Genomic DNA, 18,775 nt, shown 5'->3' with positions numbered 1-18,775 from the left:
CACACTGCTTGATGCGGTCATGGAAAACTTGGATCTTTGCATTCTACACTTTTGCTGTGGACCACATCCAGGTCACAGCCTAAGGAAGGCAGCTGGCGAAAACGACCCTGCTGGCCGATTCCCCAGCTTTTGTAATGAATCCCAGAGGGCGACAAACTGACGTGTGCTGGTGGGTCTGCCAAGTCCAGGCGAGCCCTCACCCAGCGAAGACCAAGCAGCCTATGATTTATCCTCAAGGGGAGCCTGAGAAGCCTCCTGCAACCAGGACTCAACGGCTAGAAGCTGCCTCCAGGAAGGAAAGGAAGGAGGAGAATGTTCGTGTCATGGGAAGAGGAGTGAGAGGAGGAAGTTCTGTGTTGTCCTATCAATTCAGCTTCCAGAAACTGGCCCGAGGACACCAGAGGCACGTGAGAGTCACAGGGCTGCTCTGGGCTCTTCAGTCCCCAAACAGGTGGGCTACGAAGGGCCAGGGAATGACGCAAGACGATGCGGTCACACTGGGTTTCAACAGCACAAGGCCAATTCTAAAGACACCCCTACTTCTTAGAATGCAGCAATTGTTAAGGAACACAAAAAAACATACTAAAAACCTGCCAAGAAAGCATAAATACTTTTATAATCATCATGTAGCTACCACTTACTATTTACCATGTGCCAAACACTGTGCTTAAAAGCCTTTCTCATATATGATCTAATTTAATCCTCAACCCTGAGATAGGTACTACTATTAAATCCATTTTCCAAGTGAGAAAACTGGTCAACATTTCACAGACACTTCAAGGTGAGGTCAGGGCTGATCCAGGGCCAGGTTAGGCTTGAGCTCCAACTGCTGCGGAGAGAAAGCTCTGAATGGCCAGGGCATTTGTGCGTGAGCATTTTGGAAGTGTCGGCTGGGTGCCGCCATGAGGTGAGGCCATAAGGGCAAATCCTGCCATCTGGATTAGCTTAATAGTCAATAGCTTTTTTTTTTTTTTAAGTAACTCAGATCTTGAGATTTTTCACCGAGGTATATTCTTTTACACCCAACTTCTAAAATCAAAATACTAAGATTCTGATGACTTATGTTACACTCTGAACAGTGACAGCTATACAAGCCTGTGGCCTTTAAGACTAGGCTTAGTAAAGGAACATACTGTCGTCGTTCAGTTGCTCAGTCATGTCCGACTCTTTGCGACCCCATGGACTGCAGCACGCTAGACTTCCCTGTCCTTTAGTATCTCCCAGAGTTTGCTCAAACTCATGTCCATTGAGTCGGTGATGCCATCCAACCATCTCATCCTCTGCCACCGCCTTCTCCTCCTGCCATCAATCTTTCCTAGCATCAGGGCCTTTCCAATGAGTCAGCTCTTCGCATCACATGGCCAGATTATTGGAGCTTCAGCATCAGTCCTCCCACTGAATATTCAGGGTTGACTTCCTTTAGGATTGACTGGTTTGCTCTCTTAATATATGATAGCATATAATTTTTCAACCAGTTACATTTTACAAAAAAAAAAAAATGTCCTTTTTGCCAAAATGCAAGTTGTAAGAACAAATACAGTTTGAGTATATTTCTAGAGAATCCTTGGGTTGCTCTGGCACCAGCCTCCTCTCTCACCGTTGGTTTCAATGTTGAATAGATGCAGGGCTGAGAGAGGGCGTGTAGGGAGAGGCGAGAGCGATGCTCACAGCTGTAGCAAGTCCTTGGCTGAGGCTGGGGCCTGACCAAATCCCCTTACAGACCGGCCAAGAGGACAGCAAGCCAGTGGGCTGCTTCAGACACTTGGGGGCAACTCTCTGAGCCACAGATTCAAGGGCCACATCTGCCATTGACGTTGGCTTGCACTGCCTGGTGGGGACCTCTTACTAGAGGAGAAAGAGCCCACTGGAAATCCCTAACAGATGTGGCCCCCGCCCACCACGAGGGAGCTGGCTGACCAGCAAACGTTTGGTTCATCTTTCCCTTGATTTCTTCTCAGAGGGGTGCTGCTGGGCTGGGCGGTGAAGAGAAACCCCTTTTCTTAGCCTTAGCTCAGTGGTCCCTAGAGAGGCAGGACCTAACTGTACAGGAATCTTTGCCTTCAGCCAATTTTTAGCAATTTCAGGCATTCTGAGATGCCACATATGTGCATGGGGAGCATGAGTGAAAGAAATGAGGAACAAGCTTTTAGAAAATCAAGACTTCTGCGAGACAGGTGACCAATAGACCAATATCTTGGGTTGGTACTCCCTTGTCCCCAGCCCTTCTTCCTAGAGGCCTGATACGGAGAGAAAGAGGAACGTCAAGAATAACTCACTGGAGTGTATGAATAATACCTAAAATATGTACTCATCTCTGTGCCAAAATGAACACTCTTACCATTTATGTGAAATAGCAAACAAGAGCACCAAAAGACGTGGTGGAGTAATCCACATTCCTAGAGACTAAAGTTCACTGGAATAACACCTTATTAAAAACTGCAGGTAAACAGTCTTTGAGACTGAAGGATATCTATAATCTGCAAACTGATGGTGACGGTACATCCCAAGATCCCACCCTACTATAAATGGCTATCCCTTGGCTGAAAGGCAGTGAGTTTCTCAGGATGAAACACATTCCTAGGGATGACAAACCAGAAGCCTTATCTGCATACCAGCATATTGATATAACTCATAATAAAGTCATGAAGTCACAGGAGATGAGCAAATACACCATAGTCACGCAAACTGAGCAGAAACAACTCCTCTCTGGTCAACGAGGGCGCTTCAACAAGATTAATAATTTGTGTAAATTGGCTTCCCTTCATCTACATGTTTATTTTGAGTTTTCCAAAAGCTTTGGTAGCACTTTGGTAACACTCCTCAGCCAAAGTTTTAAGACACACACACACTTGCACACCCCTGAGGCCCTGTGTGCCTCGGGGAATAAAGTAGGGACATTTCTCTGACAAGAAAAAGATGATCCATTATGGAAACCGAGCTTGCTGAACATTTTTGGAAGGTGAAACGCCAAGCCGAAGGGGATGAATGTCAGATTTGAGAAGTCAATCAAAAGGACGACAATGAGTTTCACAGAAGCAAAACTCCAAGATCAGATCGTATTTTCCAATCCTTGATCTTTAAGAGGAGGAATGCCAACATCCAGAGAAGTGGGTGCATTTATCTCGAGTAAAAGTGCAAGTCAGTAGCAAAGCTAAAAATCAGAATCCTGGCCTCCCAAATTCCCTGAGTGCCTATGAGTGCCTGGGTCTCTCATGGTAGGCTGGTCCTGCAGAGAAAGAGACGGGGGTCCTGAGATCGGCCATGAGTGTATCTCCCACACAAAAGCAGCAGGAGTGTGGTGCAGGTCCTCTGTCATTCCTCCGGGCCCACTCCCCTCTCCCTAGCATGCACAAGCAGGGCTCCCTAAGCTCTGGGCAAGGACAACACCTTATCAGCTGGATTTGGGGAAAAACTGTCGTTGGACACGTTTGTTTGGAAGCCGGCCCTGCTGAGCTCAAGAGTTCGCCATAAAGCAGGGGAGAGCTGCTTCCTTCGGGGTCTGCTTCACAGGCTTTGTGCCAGGCCCAGGGCTTATCTGCACCGTCTGCAGCCCTGGCTCACAGCTGCGGGATGCGCCCTTCAGTGACAGGTGGGGGTGGCCTGCTGTTTCTCCCGTCAGACTTCAGATTAAGAAATACTTTGGTTGCAGTGTTTAAAAAGTGGATTTTCCCCTTGAGAACCAAAGCAAGAGTCTATTCCTCTGCTTCTTGAGGATGTCTTCAAACTCTGGTGTGTGGGGGTTGTGCGTGTGTCTGCCACCCAGAACAAGTCCCTTGAGTGTGGACAGACTGATAACCCTCTTGGTTCCAGATCCACTTTTTAACCCCGCATGGGACAGTCTGTGGAAATGCTGGTGGCTATGGAAGTCGTCTTGGCGCTCACAGCCTCCCCTCTGGGATCTATGTAAGGTGCTCATACTTCTCTTTCCACCCACTTCTAACAAGCTCATTAGTGAGAAACTCCCAGAAAGTGGGAGAGTTAGTTTGTAATTTCTGATCCGGGTGCACAGAACATTCTGTCAGGCTCCAGGAGACATTTTAAACCAGAACAGTTATTAAACACAGAGCAGCGGATACTAATTCCCTCCGGGCCAGCGACCTCCCCGCCCAAAGCTGAAATCATCCCGCGGCGGGGATGGGGGAGGTGGGGGCGGGGTGGGTGGCAGCACCCGGCTCACTGCCTGGGAATGACTGCCCCTCCCTGACAGTGGTCCCAGAACACAGTCCACTGCAGGGGGCTTCCTGCACCGCAATTCCTCCCTGGACGCCCGAGGGCGGAAAGCATGCTTTTAATTTAGTGGGAAATGCAAAAAACAGGAGCTCATTTGTTTGCCGAGCTCACTGCCTTCATGAGCTCAGACTAGCTAATCGGGAAAGCCAAGCCCCGTGGCAGCTTTCTCAAACAAAACCCAGCAACTTAGAACCAGGGGATACAGGCTAAGAGGAGCAGGGGAGAGCGGAGAACAAACAGCCTTGCCTTTGCTTCAGGGGAGTGAGACAGGGCAAAGGGAGCAATGAGGGCAGCGCATGGCTGCTGCCTAGCCCCGGAGAGAAGACAGCGCTCCTACAGACGCACACGCACACGCAGTGGCACCCTAGGGCCACTCCTAGGGCCCCCTCCTCTCCGCGCACGCTTACCTGCGATTCCTTGCAGCAGCCCACACACGTTGAAGATGCTTTTCTTCATGATGCTCTGCACACACATGGTGAAGACAGACACCAGGGCCACAGTGCACAGAATGAAGATGCCCACGGCTAAGAAAATAGCGGTGGCCTGCCAGAAGCCGCTGGCGATCTCGCCGAAGCTCTCAGCGTAGGGCCCGCACAGCGTCTCGCGCGGGAGGTGCTGCACGCCGGGGTTCCGGATGCAGCGGGCGTAGATGCCCAGCGTGGGGTGGTAGGGCTCCGGGGTGCCCGCGCCCTGCTCGCCCGGCTCGGCGCTGCTGCGGGGCTTGGCTTTCCCGATCAGCCAGTCTGCGCTCATGAAGGCAATGAGCTCGGCGAACGCCACCACAATACTCAGGAGGGTCCAGAGCATCGAGCGACAGGTGACAATGACATGACACATATTGATGCTCAAGGCGGAGGGAGTCGGGAGTCCAAGGGGTGAGCAAGCGCAGCGAGCCGGGCCGCGGCAGGGGGAAGGCGCGGGAAGGCGGCTCAAGCGGTGGCTCCCTCGTCCCGGCGTCGTCGGGCAGCGCGCTCCGGGGCTGTCATGCTGCCATGTCGCAGCTCCACGGCCGCAGCCTCACCTGCAGAGAGACAGAGGAGGGCGGTGAGCGGCCCCAGCCCCGCCCTGCCGCCCGCCCACTGGCGGGTCGGGACCCCAGTGCGCATCGCGCCCTGGCGAGCCCCGCGCCCCGCCAACACGCTGCCCCGGCTCCGCGAGCTGGCCGGCTTCTTTGTTTCCAGGGCGCTCCTGTGGTGCCCCTTATCTCTAGGCTGCACTGCTCACTCACCCGCGGCATCTTGCGCGCCGGGCTCCGGCCCCGGTTGTGCGCTCTTGGGATGCCGCTCCTGCTCCATCACATCTTACTAGAAAAAGTCCAGCTGCACAGGCTGCATTCAGACGGATCAAGATAGGCTGCTAGGGAACTGTGTCCACGGACGAGCCGCGATTTAAAAGTTTACAGGACTTGGTACTAGATGAGCTGAATTTGCCAAATTTGTATCAAAAGCTTTTGCTTATTAGCAGCTTTTGCAACTCCCGATTTTACTGTATGGGAATCAACTTACTAGCAGAGGCACAGGAGGGAGTATTTGCTTCAGAGGTAACGGAGAATTTAAAAGGAAAATAATACCATGATAAATAATAAAACTTTGCCTCGCAAACTTATTTTTCATGCATTTCTCACGGGGTGATTTTTAGACAAAATAAACTACAGAAGTTAAAATGTGAAGAAGAGGAAGGAAAAAAAAAACAACTCCAAAAACTGTTGACTTACTCACTTGTGGGAATTATTCGAAACAGGGGCATTAATGACCGTTGGCTAAGTATCATTACCACTGAGGGGACGTGTTGACAACAGAGACTTGCCAGTGAAGAATGCGTCCCTTGAACCGTCCCAGTCCATCACAGGGCCTCTGCCCGAGCTTTGGTTCACAGCAGGTCTGAAACTCAACACGCCCATTGTTTCTGATCTCACAAGGCCTCATTCTGTTCCCAAGGACAAACGGCTGGCTTCATTACCAGAGGGCCCTGCTCTGACGGCTCAAACCTCCTTCAGGGAGGCCTGAACCCTGAAATGGGCCACAGGGCTCCTCACAGCCCCATCTTCCTGCCTCTCCCCGCGCCTCACCTCCCCCGAGGTCAGGAAAATCCCACAGCTTGCAATGGACATCTGGGCGCATGGCTCTGTTCTGAATGATTACTTATTAACCCAGGTCACATCAACTCCCTAAGAACTACAGACAGCCTGGTGGCCTGTGGGCCATGGCTGGGCAGGGAGTGTTACGGAGGAGGGAGGAAGTGGGGAAAGATGGGAGTGGGTGTCAAAGCTTCATCACCATGCTGGCTCACAGCCTAGTGAGCGGTGATGACTTATAAAACAGTGGATTTAACACTTACACAAGATGCTGTTTTGAGAAATTAGCTAGTGCAAAGCTAGGAACACAGGAACTTAACGGTCACATGTGCACTTGTGTGCATGTAGCACTGGGGAAGGGAGAGATGGTGTGTTGCACCACAAAGGTTCCTGCACACACGGCGTGTAACTTCTCGGAGCCTTTGCTGTCAGCTCCCTCATGGACCACGTGGAGAAAGAGAGGGGCCCCTGCCTCACGACACTGTTGTGAGAATGAAGCGGGAACAGTGAAGACGCCTGCACAGCGCCTGGCACCGTAAATGCTCAGTAAGCATCAACGCCTTTGCCTCGATAGTTTTTCCCCTAACAGGGCTGAGACTGGGCAGACAGCGGTTTAGCCAGTGGAAGTGCTCGGTGGTAACTGAAGCTTGGCCCTTACACATCCAGGAGGATCAAGCCCAGGCTATTTAGAGATGGATGAGGTCACTCCTGGTGTCCAAGCTTCCCTGGTGGGCTTTGAGGCTGAGGTCCTGGGTCTTACTTCCTGTTTCCCTACTGCCTAACACAGCTGACAAACTCAGCTGGGGAAAATAAATTAGCACGAGGCCAGAAGTATAATCTATTCTCACTCAGTCACTCTTACCCTCTCACCCCATATTACCAAATAGAAATGGCTTCTGAGTAAGAAGTTACCAATGCAAAAGAGCTCTGGAGGAGACCTGTGTATAATGAAAGCAATCATTTCAAGAGAATAAGAAAACAAGAGAGGATGACTCCCACGAGGAGCCCCACTTCATCCAAACAGTTTCCACCCACCAGGCTTAAAATGCTTCTAATTCACAGGTGGAGAGTCTGCTTGTTAGAGACAGAAGCTCTAACAACCTTCCCATTTGATTCTCTGGTCTGCTCAGTCGTGTCCAACCCTTTTGCGACCCCATGGACTGTAGCCCCCTATAGGATTCTCCAGGCAAGGATACTGGAGGGGCTGCCATGCTGTCCTCCAGGGGATCCTCCAGAGATCCTCAAGGGATCAAACTCACATCTCTTGTGTCTCCTGCATTGGCAGGTGGGTTCTTTACCACTAGCGCCACCTGGGAAGCTCCCCATTTGAATAGGAAGCCAGTTTACCGGTGCCTCCAGTTGCCACCAATCCCTGCCTCTCTACTGTTCAGTGGCACTTCTCCAATGTGAATATAAAACCTTACATATTTGTCCTCTTGCAGAACCTCAGATTCTGCTACAGCCCCTCAGGTGACTTGGATCTTAATGAAGATGCCAAATGTACAGTGTCCTGCTCAGCAAGGTCAGCTTCCAGCCAGGGGTGGGATTAGGTTGCAACTTCTAAGAGAAAGGATGCGAAGCTTCAGGAGAAGGGAAGAAGGCACATTTAGGCTTAGCACGGTTCTTAGCAATGGTTCTTGCCAAATTTAAGGCAGAATTATTCCAGGACCCCTGTGTGTAAATTCAGAAAATTCAGTGCCCTGTCCATCTGTGCTAAAACAAGTCCCCCTCCACTATACCAGATTGTTGCAGCCACCTCAGAGTGGCTGCAATGAGGCCTTCATTTTTCTGTTTGGAAAAGGGAGATAAGATGCTTTGGTCTCCTCAGCAAGTCTGCTAATGACTACTTTAGAGGAATAGCCATGATATGCAAGGCTGACAAAAACTGGCTTTCCTGAGGATCCAAGAAAAGTCCTTGGGTCAGGGGAGAGGCAGCAAGGGGCTTCTACAGTGCTCCGCGCTCTGTCAAACACCCCGGCGGGGAAGGCGTGCCCTGAGATAACAGCCACATCAAAGGGGAACAGGATCCAGGGTACGTTAACCCCAGGATTCAGCACAGCGCTCCTTCGCAGCCCTCCCTGCTGTTCACTGCGATTCCCACTCCTCCAAAGATCACATAATGAGACCAGACCCTTGCTGAGCTTCCATGTAAACATCTTCTCTCTACCGGCCACTAAACACATGTCCCCTCCAGGATGCTTGGCTTTACTACCACATCCCTGGTGTTCGTGGATAACATGGACAGCCCTCCGACTTTTGGAAAATTATGCTAGTCCACAGAGGAAAGCAAGGGATAAACAAAAAAAACAAAACAAAAAACAACCCTAAACAAATGAGGCTTTGGCAGACACCTGGAGTAATATACCAAAGTCAGAATACAGAACCAAGAGAAGTGACAAATGGTTGGTCCACGGGCGTCTGCACACCTCTCCACAGGTCCCTACTATTTAAAAGAAGGGGTGGTATTAGCAGAGCTGAACGGGGTCCTTTCCTTGGCAGCTTCCTGCTGTCAGGGAGAAGGGAAGGGAGTGCGTTCGGGCGGAACTGCCCTAAGAGATTACAGTCTGGAAGCTTGGGAGCAAAGGCCAGAGCCTCTAGAGTGGCCTCACGTCAGTGCTGCCTCGGTGGGACAGTGGGGAGCGGAGCTGCCGTCCACAGCTGGCTGGCATGCCCACACTCTCCACCATCACGCCAGCAGCGATGCCCAAGAAGGGGGCCGTGCAAACCACGTTTTGGAGAACAGCACCACCTCACTTACCTGGGTGCTGTGTTTCAACTTCATTAAGACAATTTGCCAGCACAGACAGAAGGTGAAGAAAGTGGACAATGAGCACTGTGGACTGAATACTGGCTTACACGCTGCCCTGTCTGTTCCATCCACAGTACACACACTCACACACAAACACTTGTCCCCTGGACCATTTGAAAATGAGTTACAGATGTCTTGACGCTTCACCCCTAAACATTTCTGCATATACGTCCTAAAAATGGGGACATTTTCCTACGTAACCAAAATAAAATTAACACACCCAAGAAAACTGACAATAATTTCCTTGTATCTGTAAGCCCGGTCCACACTCAAATTTCCCTAACCCTGCCCCAATTTTTATAGCTGTTTTCTTAAAACCATGACACAATCGAGGCTCATGCATCACTTTTAATTATGTCTTTAATCACTTTTAGTCAAAAAATAGTCAGTCCTTACATCCCTAACCTACCCTGTCCTGCTTTTATTTTTTTCCCTTGACGCTGACTTATTTGAAGATACCAGGCCAGTTGTCTTACAGGATACCCAGCAATCTAATTTGTCTATTTCCTCATGATGCCATTTAAACTTGTTCTCTATCCTCTATCATAGAGAAAATGGAAGTTAAATCTAAAGTTAATCTCATTTAGATTCAGCTTAAGCATTTTTGGTAAGAATCCTTCATAGGTGATGCTGTGTAATTCCTACTGCATCACATTTGGGAGGAATATGAGTGAGGCTACACCTCAGAATCAGAGGAACTTGACCCATACATCTATGTATACACATGTGTGTTATGTGTGTGTGCACAGAAAGAGACAAAAACAGAACAGTCTGTACGGCCCTCTCCAGTCCTAGTAAAATCCATATTTGCTGAGGAAGTGAGCAGGAAGCCGCTCTGGGTAGGACTCTTTCTGTTGTTGCTGTTTGTTTATGGCTGTGCTGGGTCTTCGTTGCTGCTTTCCCTAGCTGCGGTGAGCGGGGGCTACTCTCGTTGCTGTGGGCCGGCTTCTTGTTGCAGTTCCTCCTGTTGCAGAGCACAGGCTTCAGTAGCTGAGGCTCACAGACTTCCCAGTTGTGCCTTACGGGCTCTAGAGCTCAGGCTCAGTAGTTGTGGTGCATGGGCTTAGTTGCTCTGAGGCCGGTGGAATCTTCCCAGACCAGGGATCGAACCTGTGGCCCCCGGGTTGGCAGATGGCTTCTTAACCCCTTGCCCAGCAAGGAAGTCCAGAACTCTAGTTTCTTTTTTTTTTTTTGAGTTTTGAATATTTATTAACTTTGGTTGTTTTAAATTTTATTTTAATTGGAGGATGATTGCTTTACAGTCTTGTGTTGGTTTCTGTGATACAACAACATGAATCAGCCGTAAGTACGCACACGTCCCCTCCCTCTTGAACCTCCCTCACACCCCCCACCCCATTCCACTCCTTTAGGTTTCAGGACCCTCTTCTTTAAAGAGCTCCTGGGACAGTGTGTGGGGGGAGGTGGTTCTGATGTCACAGTTAAGAAGCTCTGTTTTGAGGGATGCCATCCTGGAAGCTAAATTAATTCTTTACCAAAGGAACTTAACACAGTATCGGTGGTTCAGTAAGTACTAAAAGAATATGAGCTCCTGTGATTAATAATAAATTTACTACACTGACCCATGTGGCCCAAATAATCAATACACTTCGGAGCAGGCTGCATTTTACTCCCACATCGCTGGTAGTTTCTTGGCCAATGTCCACATTCATTATTACCACCTCCCTCAGATATACAAGTCGCACAGAGGCTCAGCACCGTGGCCTCCCGCCCAGTGTCTTCTGGAAGGATAAGAGAATTAGGAAAGTAGAATTTATGTGCTGTTGCCTTCCAAAAGTTAGAAAGACCCTCTAGAGCGCTGACTCGAAGAGTGTGGTCTCCGGGCCCCCCCAGCTCCTAGAGGGGGATATGGGCCACCTGTTTCAAAGTGTATAAGTTCCCAGCTCCCACACACTGAACCAAACTTTCTGGAAGGGCTGCCAGAACTGCGTCTCTAACAAGCCCCCAGGAGATTCTTTACACACTGAATTCTAAGAGTCAGTCAGCCGGAAGGTCTCAGACTCGGTGAGGTCCGCCTGCACGAGAGGCTGCGTGGTGCTGCGTCGGGGTGGGGATGGGGCAGGGCTGCTGAGGCTGCAGAGACGGGCGAGGACGTGTGTGGCCCAGCGCACCAGCACAGAGCCAGACGTGCGTCCCCTGCACAGCTCACGAAGCCACACGAGGGCAGGAACGAGCGATTCTGCAGGGCAGCCAGCTGTCCCCCTGACCTCCAGCCCCTTGCTCACAGGCTGTCCAGGAACCCTCCTATGGCAAGGGGCCCCCATCCATCAGCACCTCCTCTGCAGAGCACAAAGCAGAGTGACAGCCGATGGGACAGTGCTGGTATGAACAGCTTGGCACCTTGCATGGTTTTTTATTTTTTTAATCAGCTACCAAAGGAAGTCTGCAAACTCTCACTTGCCCTGGTTACTCCCTAAAATACACTGACTATGGTAATGCAGACACCTTGACTCTATTGAAGCAGAGGGTCCAAATACCCTAGAAATTACACTGTTTCTTAAGTCACGGTCTCAACAGGCTCACATCTCCTCCTGGCTGCCAACACCCTTTCCTCAGGGATAACTAGTCCCACATCCCACCTCTGACTCTGCGGGCAATCTCTCAACTGGGGGGGACTGTGCCCTCCCTGCCTTGCAGGGAGCGCTGGCAATGTCTAGAGACACTGTTGGTTATCACAGCTTGGGGTGGGGAGGGGGTGCTACTGGCATCTCGTGGGCAGAGGTCAAGGAGGCCAACATCACGGGCTGCTCCCCTTGACAGAGCCAGTCGGTGGCATGGATGGTGAGAGCCCATGCGGGGAGCTTCCTGCAGTTTTCGTATTTGTAGGTGCAACTTAAGAACAGAGCTCTAAACCCTCATATTTTAGAAACATCTGCTCTGAAGAGTAAGTCAAGCTCTATCATCTGGATGGACATGCATAGCCTTCACTAAATTAAGTACACTTTCACTTGTTTTTCTGAAATTTGTTAAAGGTCCAAGCTAATCTGTATCAGGCTGTCCAAGATGTTAGGCTGATCTGTCCAAGATGTCAGGCTGACAGGACATGGACTCCAACTGGCCAGCATCAACAGAACCGTGACCCTGGCTCTCCTGAGGTCCTGGCAGTTTCTCTGGACCACACACGGAAGTTAGTCTTTGTTTTCAGTAATCTCTACAAATGGCAAAATGGGGCTTCTCGAAACTTCGCTTGGCCACACGGCTTTTATTTCTCTCGAACTCTCCTCCTCCAGACTTGGGCTGGCCACTCAGGACGTGCTCAGGTGGCCGTGGCCGCTGCAGATGTCAGGGAATCTCAAGGAACTTACCGAGTGGACCTAAGTAATCTTAGGCACCCCAGGTCTTACTGACCCCAGCTCAGCTCCCCTCAAGGTGGTCCTCTCTCCTGCTGAACTCAGCAGTGGTTTTAGCTGCCTGGTGCCCCGCCCCGACCCCCCAGAGAAGCAGAGACTCCACTCTCCAGAACGCCTCAGCAAGCCTCTTTTTATCTGGGTCTGGAGCACTTGGTGAGGAGTTGCTGACTCTCAAGTTTGTTTTTTAATCCTCCAGTCCCAGCCGGTCAGATATTTCTTCCTTGATGCCCACTTCAACTCCTCTGTACCCAGTCAATCTGCTTTCTGAGCACACATTTCTGGAGGAGTCATTTTTATACTCTGTCCTGAGGCATCAGCAACCAAGGTCAACAGGTCCACCTATCTGGTCCCAGTTTCTAAATGATCCGTTCTTTAAGATGTGTCAAGCCCACTTACATATTTCATAACTTTTTTCTTTCCACAAATGTCATCATCTAAAAACCTGTAGGAGGTCGAGGAGACCTTTCGGAAAATGTCATCATCTTCCTTTAGTCTCTTTCTGTCCAGCAGGAGTGACTGGAGAACCGACTTCCACAGTAGACTCTAAGGTGTGATTCAGTCAAGATCCTATTAGCCAGGGGCTTATGCCCTGCACGCATTGTGGGATGGCAAAGGCTTAAGTGGAATCAGAACTTGAGCTTCAAGAGCTGCCTTTCAATGTCCCTGTTATATATAAGTTTAAACAGAAAGTGTTTTTCATATTCATAATGAATTCTGGAAAAATATGAGCCCTTAAAGTGAGCCTCACCAGTATTTTCAGGATCAATAAGAAAGCACAGAGTTTTGGGACTTTCCTGGTGGTCCAGTGGTTAAGAACCCGCCTTTCAATGCAGGGGATGGAGGTTCGATCCCTGATCAGGGAACTATGATCCCACGTGCTGCAGGGCAACTAAGCCCATGTGCCACGAGTACTGAAGCTGGTGGGTTGCCACCACTGAAGCCTGCACGCTCTAGAGCTCATGCTCTGCAACGAGAAGCCTGCACACTGCAACTAGGGAGCGGTCCCCATATGCTGCACCTGGAGGATGCCTGCATGCGGCAATGGAGACTCCGCCCCCAACTTTTTTTTAATTTAAATAAAACAATAAAAGAAAGCAGAGAGTTTTAATGGACAAAGTAACAAAGGGTGAAAACCAAAAAGCTTATAAGAACTTACATATAAAATCAAGATACTTCCTGCTTCATGAACTCCCTGGTGTCAATAGAGGGGAGACTGCCAAGTCCTCTGCTCCCGTGACCCAAGCCTGAGAATCAATAACCCTTAGAGGATGGGCTTCTGGCTCATCTAAGTGACAGCTGGGCAGTGCCCCCAGCATCAGGGAGTTTGGACGTTCATTCAGACAGCAGCTGCAGGCTTTCCCATCCCCTCTGCACAGAGGCAGAAAGAATCGCTGCTTGTTCACAAGACACACGGCCATCAGCCAGGTTCCCTTCCAGCAGCTTAAGAAAACCCAAACACGATCAACGAAGAGGATTATGCCGTCGGTTACTTCTGAGCCTCTCACACAAACCCGTAAGACACCAAGTAAACTCAAGAATCAAGTAGAACAAGAGTCGTCTCCTTACTGGAAGCTTCCAGAAAAGCTCTTGTGAAAGGACGTATTATTCTTTCAAATATCATGTCTCTTCTTGGAGGAAGATATTTCCCGACCCCACTGATATGAGACCAGATCATGGGACTCGTTCAGCCAATTCAGCGTGGGTAGAAGTCACACAAGCCACTTCTGGGCGGAAGAGCTTGGGGGAGGGGGTGCCCCGTTGTCCAGCTCGCTTCTCTCTCCCATGAAATAAGAACAATCCCAGATGAGACCTCTCTGACAGTCTGAGTCCCTGACAACATGAAGCAGAGGAACAGCTGACCCTTGACGGACAAGTGGAGTGGCTGAAAAAACCAAACCCCTGTGGTTGCCAATGCTGAGGTTTTAAGGTCACACACAACCCAACTTCCTCCGAGGGCCGAGCTCCTGGCAGAGCCAGGGCCCATCTATTCTGTCTTTGGTGTCGAGATACATTCAACTCCACCGTCCTCTATGATAGACAAGGCAAAGAAGTTTGCAGTTGGAAAGCGATAAAAGTCATCCAGTGACCCTCAATCTGTGTGTGTTAGTCACTCAATCGTGTCTGACTCTGCGACCCCATGGACTGTAGCCCGCCAGGCTCCTCTGTCCATGGGGATTCTCCAGACAAGAATACTGGAGTGGGCTGCCATACCCTCCTCCAGGGGATCTTCCTGACCCAGGGATCCAACCTGCATCTCCTGCATTGGCATGTGGATTCCTTACCACTGAGGCACCGGGGAAGCCCCATTAAAGACTGGCAACTATCTCAGAAGCATTCACTGTACAATTCAACAAGGTAGACTGCTTCAATAAAAAGTTTACTTTCTTCATATATTTATCTTAGGGTTAATGCATGGAGTTACCAAGAAAAAAAGAAAAAAACCCCTATGAGCAAATGAGGACAATGAGAAGTGACCCTGAGGGCTGCAGCTGCAAGAACTACTTTCCACATCAGACGCTTCTCCAAGCCTCTTACCAGAGAGTCCTGACTCACTCACGCTGCCTCCCTTTCCTTCTCTGATCCCATTTCTTGCATCCTGGGGTGGCTCCAGTCACCTTGTGCAGCCGCCAGCTAGGATGGCAACTCGGAAGTGTGCTTCTAACAGGCACAAGAAGAGAGCTCTGAGCAGGAGGCTCGGCCAGGAGGCTCTGAGCAGGAGGCTCGGCCAGGCTGGCAGCTCAGGAGACACCTCCAGGGCCCGCTGGTACCAGGAGTCAGCCCGGGACAGAGGTCTTTCCTGGGAATGGAGCACATGGGGCCGGAGTGAGGAATCCACGAACTGAGGGGGCAAGAGACCAGAGGAGAGCAGTGGGGATGACCGACAGCCTGGGCCTCTGGCTGGGAACTGGAAGGAATGGTGGCCGGGCGGGCAGTGCGGAGCATGAAAAGCTCAGCCCACGGGGCGCGAGGCAGAAGGAGCGGCTCACAGGAGAGAAGTGGCCTTGACCACACTTTTAACTGCTTTCAGGCCATCTCCCATCATGAGACTCCAAATAGTCCCTCTAGGAATACAGTCATTTCAGAGATGGAGGAAAAGACCGTGGAGCATTACGGTTCAAAAACCGGTAGCTTCTATGAGGAAGGTGAGCATCAGCTAACGGTGAGAACGCCCGTCCCTTTAAAAATACAGTTAAGTTAGGTATCACCTCTTTTTGAACCATGTATATATAGAGATACACATACATATGTGGTATCACCTTACAAGCTCAAAAACTAGTAGTAAACAAAAACGTTAATCTGGAAATAGCCACAGGTGGTTAAAGAATGGCAGAAACGGTTTTCTTTCTTTGCACCTCCACTGGCCCTGAAAACCTGACCTGCGAGTGCTACTGGCAGGGGCAGCGGTGGTGGTTAACGTTCAAGCTGGGCCTTAGAGCCAGGGTTCCGAGCAGCCGTTAAGGAGGTGACGGGTGTGAGCACAAGTGCAGCGGAAACCTCGTCCCAGCGTGGCCCAGGGGACCGGCCCGCTGCATGACGCACAGGCAGGGCTGCCAGCCCAAAGCCCAGCAGCCCAGAACTTCTCAGGGGCACAGGGCAGGAGCAGCTCGCGCCGGCAGCGACCTTCACCCGGAAGCCCATCAAAGCAAACACTGCAGACCTTGCCGCTGTCATTGGGTTTACTGGCAAAGCTCTCAGCAGAATGACACGTTTCTAATTACCCACGGAAGGATATTATCAGTGAACTGGGCCCAATGATGTAAAACAACCTGTATGCTTAAAAACCAAGATCTAATTTGCGATTTACCCAGGGACTAGGACAAAGCTTTGGCTTCCCTGGTGGCTCAGATGGTAAAGCATCTGCCTGCAATGCAGGAGACCCGGGTTCAATCCCTGGGTTGGGAAGATACCCTGGAGAAGGAAATGGCCATCCACTCCAGTACTCTTGCCTGGAAAATCCCATGGACAGAGGAACCTGGTAGGCTACAGTCCACGGGGTCACAAAGAGTCGGACACGACTGAGCGAATTCACTTCACTTCACTTCTTCAGGACAATGCTAGCCACTGCTCACCTTAAAAACGAACAGAACGTCTTTTATATTCTCACGAGGTCACTTCTGCTTCTAACCAACATTGTTAATGAATTTTAGAAAGTTTCTGAGTGACTTAGAGTCAAAGTCTATTGTAGGCTATGTTCATATTTCTAAGAATATCACTCAAACGTTCAAACTCACTGGTTTTACTATTTCTCTCACACTGATGCTGGCTTTTCACAACCAAAGGTACAACCTGCAGCATTAAGGTCTAAATTGCCCTGTGAGTCCCTAACATGCCCTTCTTGAAAGACAGCGAGCTCATAGAAGGATATGGAAATAGCCTAAGGCTTTATGTGTTGAATGCATCTGCAATTTAAAAAAAAGAAAACCACACAAGTGGATATTCACAAACACGGCTCATTACTTTTGTATCAAGAATCTCCCCTCTCTAGTGCCTTACTTCTCACAAATGTTTAAGACCCACGAAATACTGTGTGATGAGGAATGCACACTCACAGACACACTCATATAGATACACATTCACACACATTTGTAAGGTCAGACTTATTTAACATCTAAAAAGTCAGCAAGATAGATTTGTACGTTGCATCCACACCCAGTTCATCCCACACTGTCTGTCTCAGTGACTTCACAGCCAGAGATCAAGCCACACAGCATTTTTCAACTTCCCCTGAGAATGTCAAATTCAAAACCGTAGACCAGTTTAAGCTTCCTTCATTTATTAACTAGAGGAATTCCCCAGAAATTTAGGATTCAGACGGTGTTTTGAAAACAGACGAGCTTAAGTGTTGCTCCCAAAGGGATGCAACACTCTTCGAGAAAAAGCAAGTTCAACATAGAGCCGCCAGCAGCTTCAGATCCTCGTACATTCAGAACCACCCTCAAAGGCAGGCAGGACCTCGGCCGGCGTAACTGACCTGGCCTGAGGACACAGGAATGTGCCAGGCGGGAGGTGGCGGCCCAGCGAGCTCTGCTCACAGCGGCCCAGATGAAGTCAGTGCAGATCAGAGTTCAAGCCGGTCACAGAAAAGCCCGTTCTGCCAGGCTGAACCCTTGTCCTTGTTCGTGAGACGCAGTACTCTTTCTGGGAACAGGGACTTACTGTCAGCTTCTAAGAGCAGTGCAGCCTCATAACAGAGATGAACTCAGAAGAAGAGAGCACAGGTCAGAGCACCGAGCCACTTCAGAACAAAAATGAAAGTGCTGGGGAGCCTGGGGACACAAAGGGCTTTAGCTCCACGTCCCGGAGACACCCCAACCCCAGATGCTCACCTGGAAGGGCTGCTAAGGAAGGTGGGCAGAGAGAAAGCCGGCCCCGGATGACGCACGTGTCCGGTGCCCTGGACTCTGGAGGCTGCCAGGGGCTCCTGCCCCAGCCTCCCCGGTGTGCCAGGCTGGAGTGGTGCCTCCCCTTTGAACTCACGTGGCTCAGAAACAGAAAGGTGCTTGGCAAGGCAGCTCCATGCAATCAGAGGAGGGAAAAAGAAGACCGTGTTCTGGTTAGGTTAGAAAAAGGAGCACCCCTGGGTGCTGACACATGGTTCTCTGAAGTGTTTGGAGCCAACAGGCTTCCTCACAGCAAACGTTTCCCACGGCTCTGATGACCTCCAGCCTCGTGAGATGACACCCAGACAGGGTGGAGAAAGTCCCTTTCTCCGCATCGCACGTGCTGGGCCCGCACGAGCAGGGTGGCTGACCACTCTGGGTCCCCGCAGAAAACGTGGGCAGGACCTGGGGGGAGGTCTCTCAGGCTCACGTACAGGATGAGCGTGGACTCAACAGTCACTCTCCCAAGACTGCTATCAAACCCACTGCCCCACCCTTGCAGCCAATGAGCTCATCCAGAAAGGCACCTCGGGGAGCGATTATTCCGTCTGGAGCCAGACTGTCTGGACTTGACTCCCAGTTCCAGCACTTGCTGGGCAGTGACCTTGGGCCCAGAGGTGGTGCTGTACCTCAGTTCCTGGGTCTGTAAAGCGAGGGTACTAATAGAACCTACCACATAGGCTTGTTGTGAAGGCAACTAAGTAAGTCATAAGCTTAAAAAGTGCTTGGCAAAAGGAAAGTACGCTGGGCAGGTGCAGTAGACTTCCTGGAGCGGGATCCAGCCTCCCCACCCCCAAAGCCCACATCAGCATGGCCACCTATGAGGTCAGCGAGGGCACTCCTTTCCCCATTTAGATCTTCCTTAGGGCCCACCTGGCCTGGGGGTAAGTAGTTTCACCATCAAACACCAATT

At 50.4% G+C, this 18,775-nt stretch overlaps 1 protein-coding gene across 9 annotated transcripts in view; it reads right to left on the bottom strand.

The window, feature by feature from the left end:
• Positions 1-18,775, bottom strand: part of LHFPL2 (LHFPL tetraspan subfamily member 2) — a 176,840-nt gene that overhangs the window by 19,494 nt on the left and 138,571 nt on the right. For 5 of the 9 annotated variants that reach the window (XM_044925452.1, XM_044925451.1, XM_044925456.1 and 2 more), the window contains one exon: positions 4,638-5,251. The exons of 1 other annotated variant lie outside the window; for it this stretch is intronic. In XM_044925452.1, the coding sequence (XP_044781387.1) occupies positions 4,638-5,067 (430 nt within the window). In that variant the 5' untranslated portion in view covers positions 5,068-5,251. Of the gene's footprint in view, positions 1-4,637; positions 5,252-5,948; positions 14,607-15,016; positions 15,041-18,775 lie in introns of those variants that run through there. 3 more of the 9 variants (XM_044925455.1, XM_044925453.2, XR_003112467.2) reach the window with 3 other exon arrangements.

The sequence above is a fragment of the Bubalus bubalis genome, chromosome 11, assembly GCF_019923935.1.
Source record: "Bubalus bubalis isolate 160015118507 breed Murrah chromosome 11, NDDB_SH_1, whole genome shotgun sequence".
Classification (NCBI taxonomy): Eukaryota; Metazoa; Chordata; class Mammalia; order Artiodactyla; family Bovidae; genus Bubalus; species Bubalus bubalis.
This window is presented reverse-complemented; position numbering and strand designations above follow the sequence as displayed.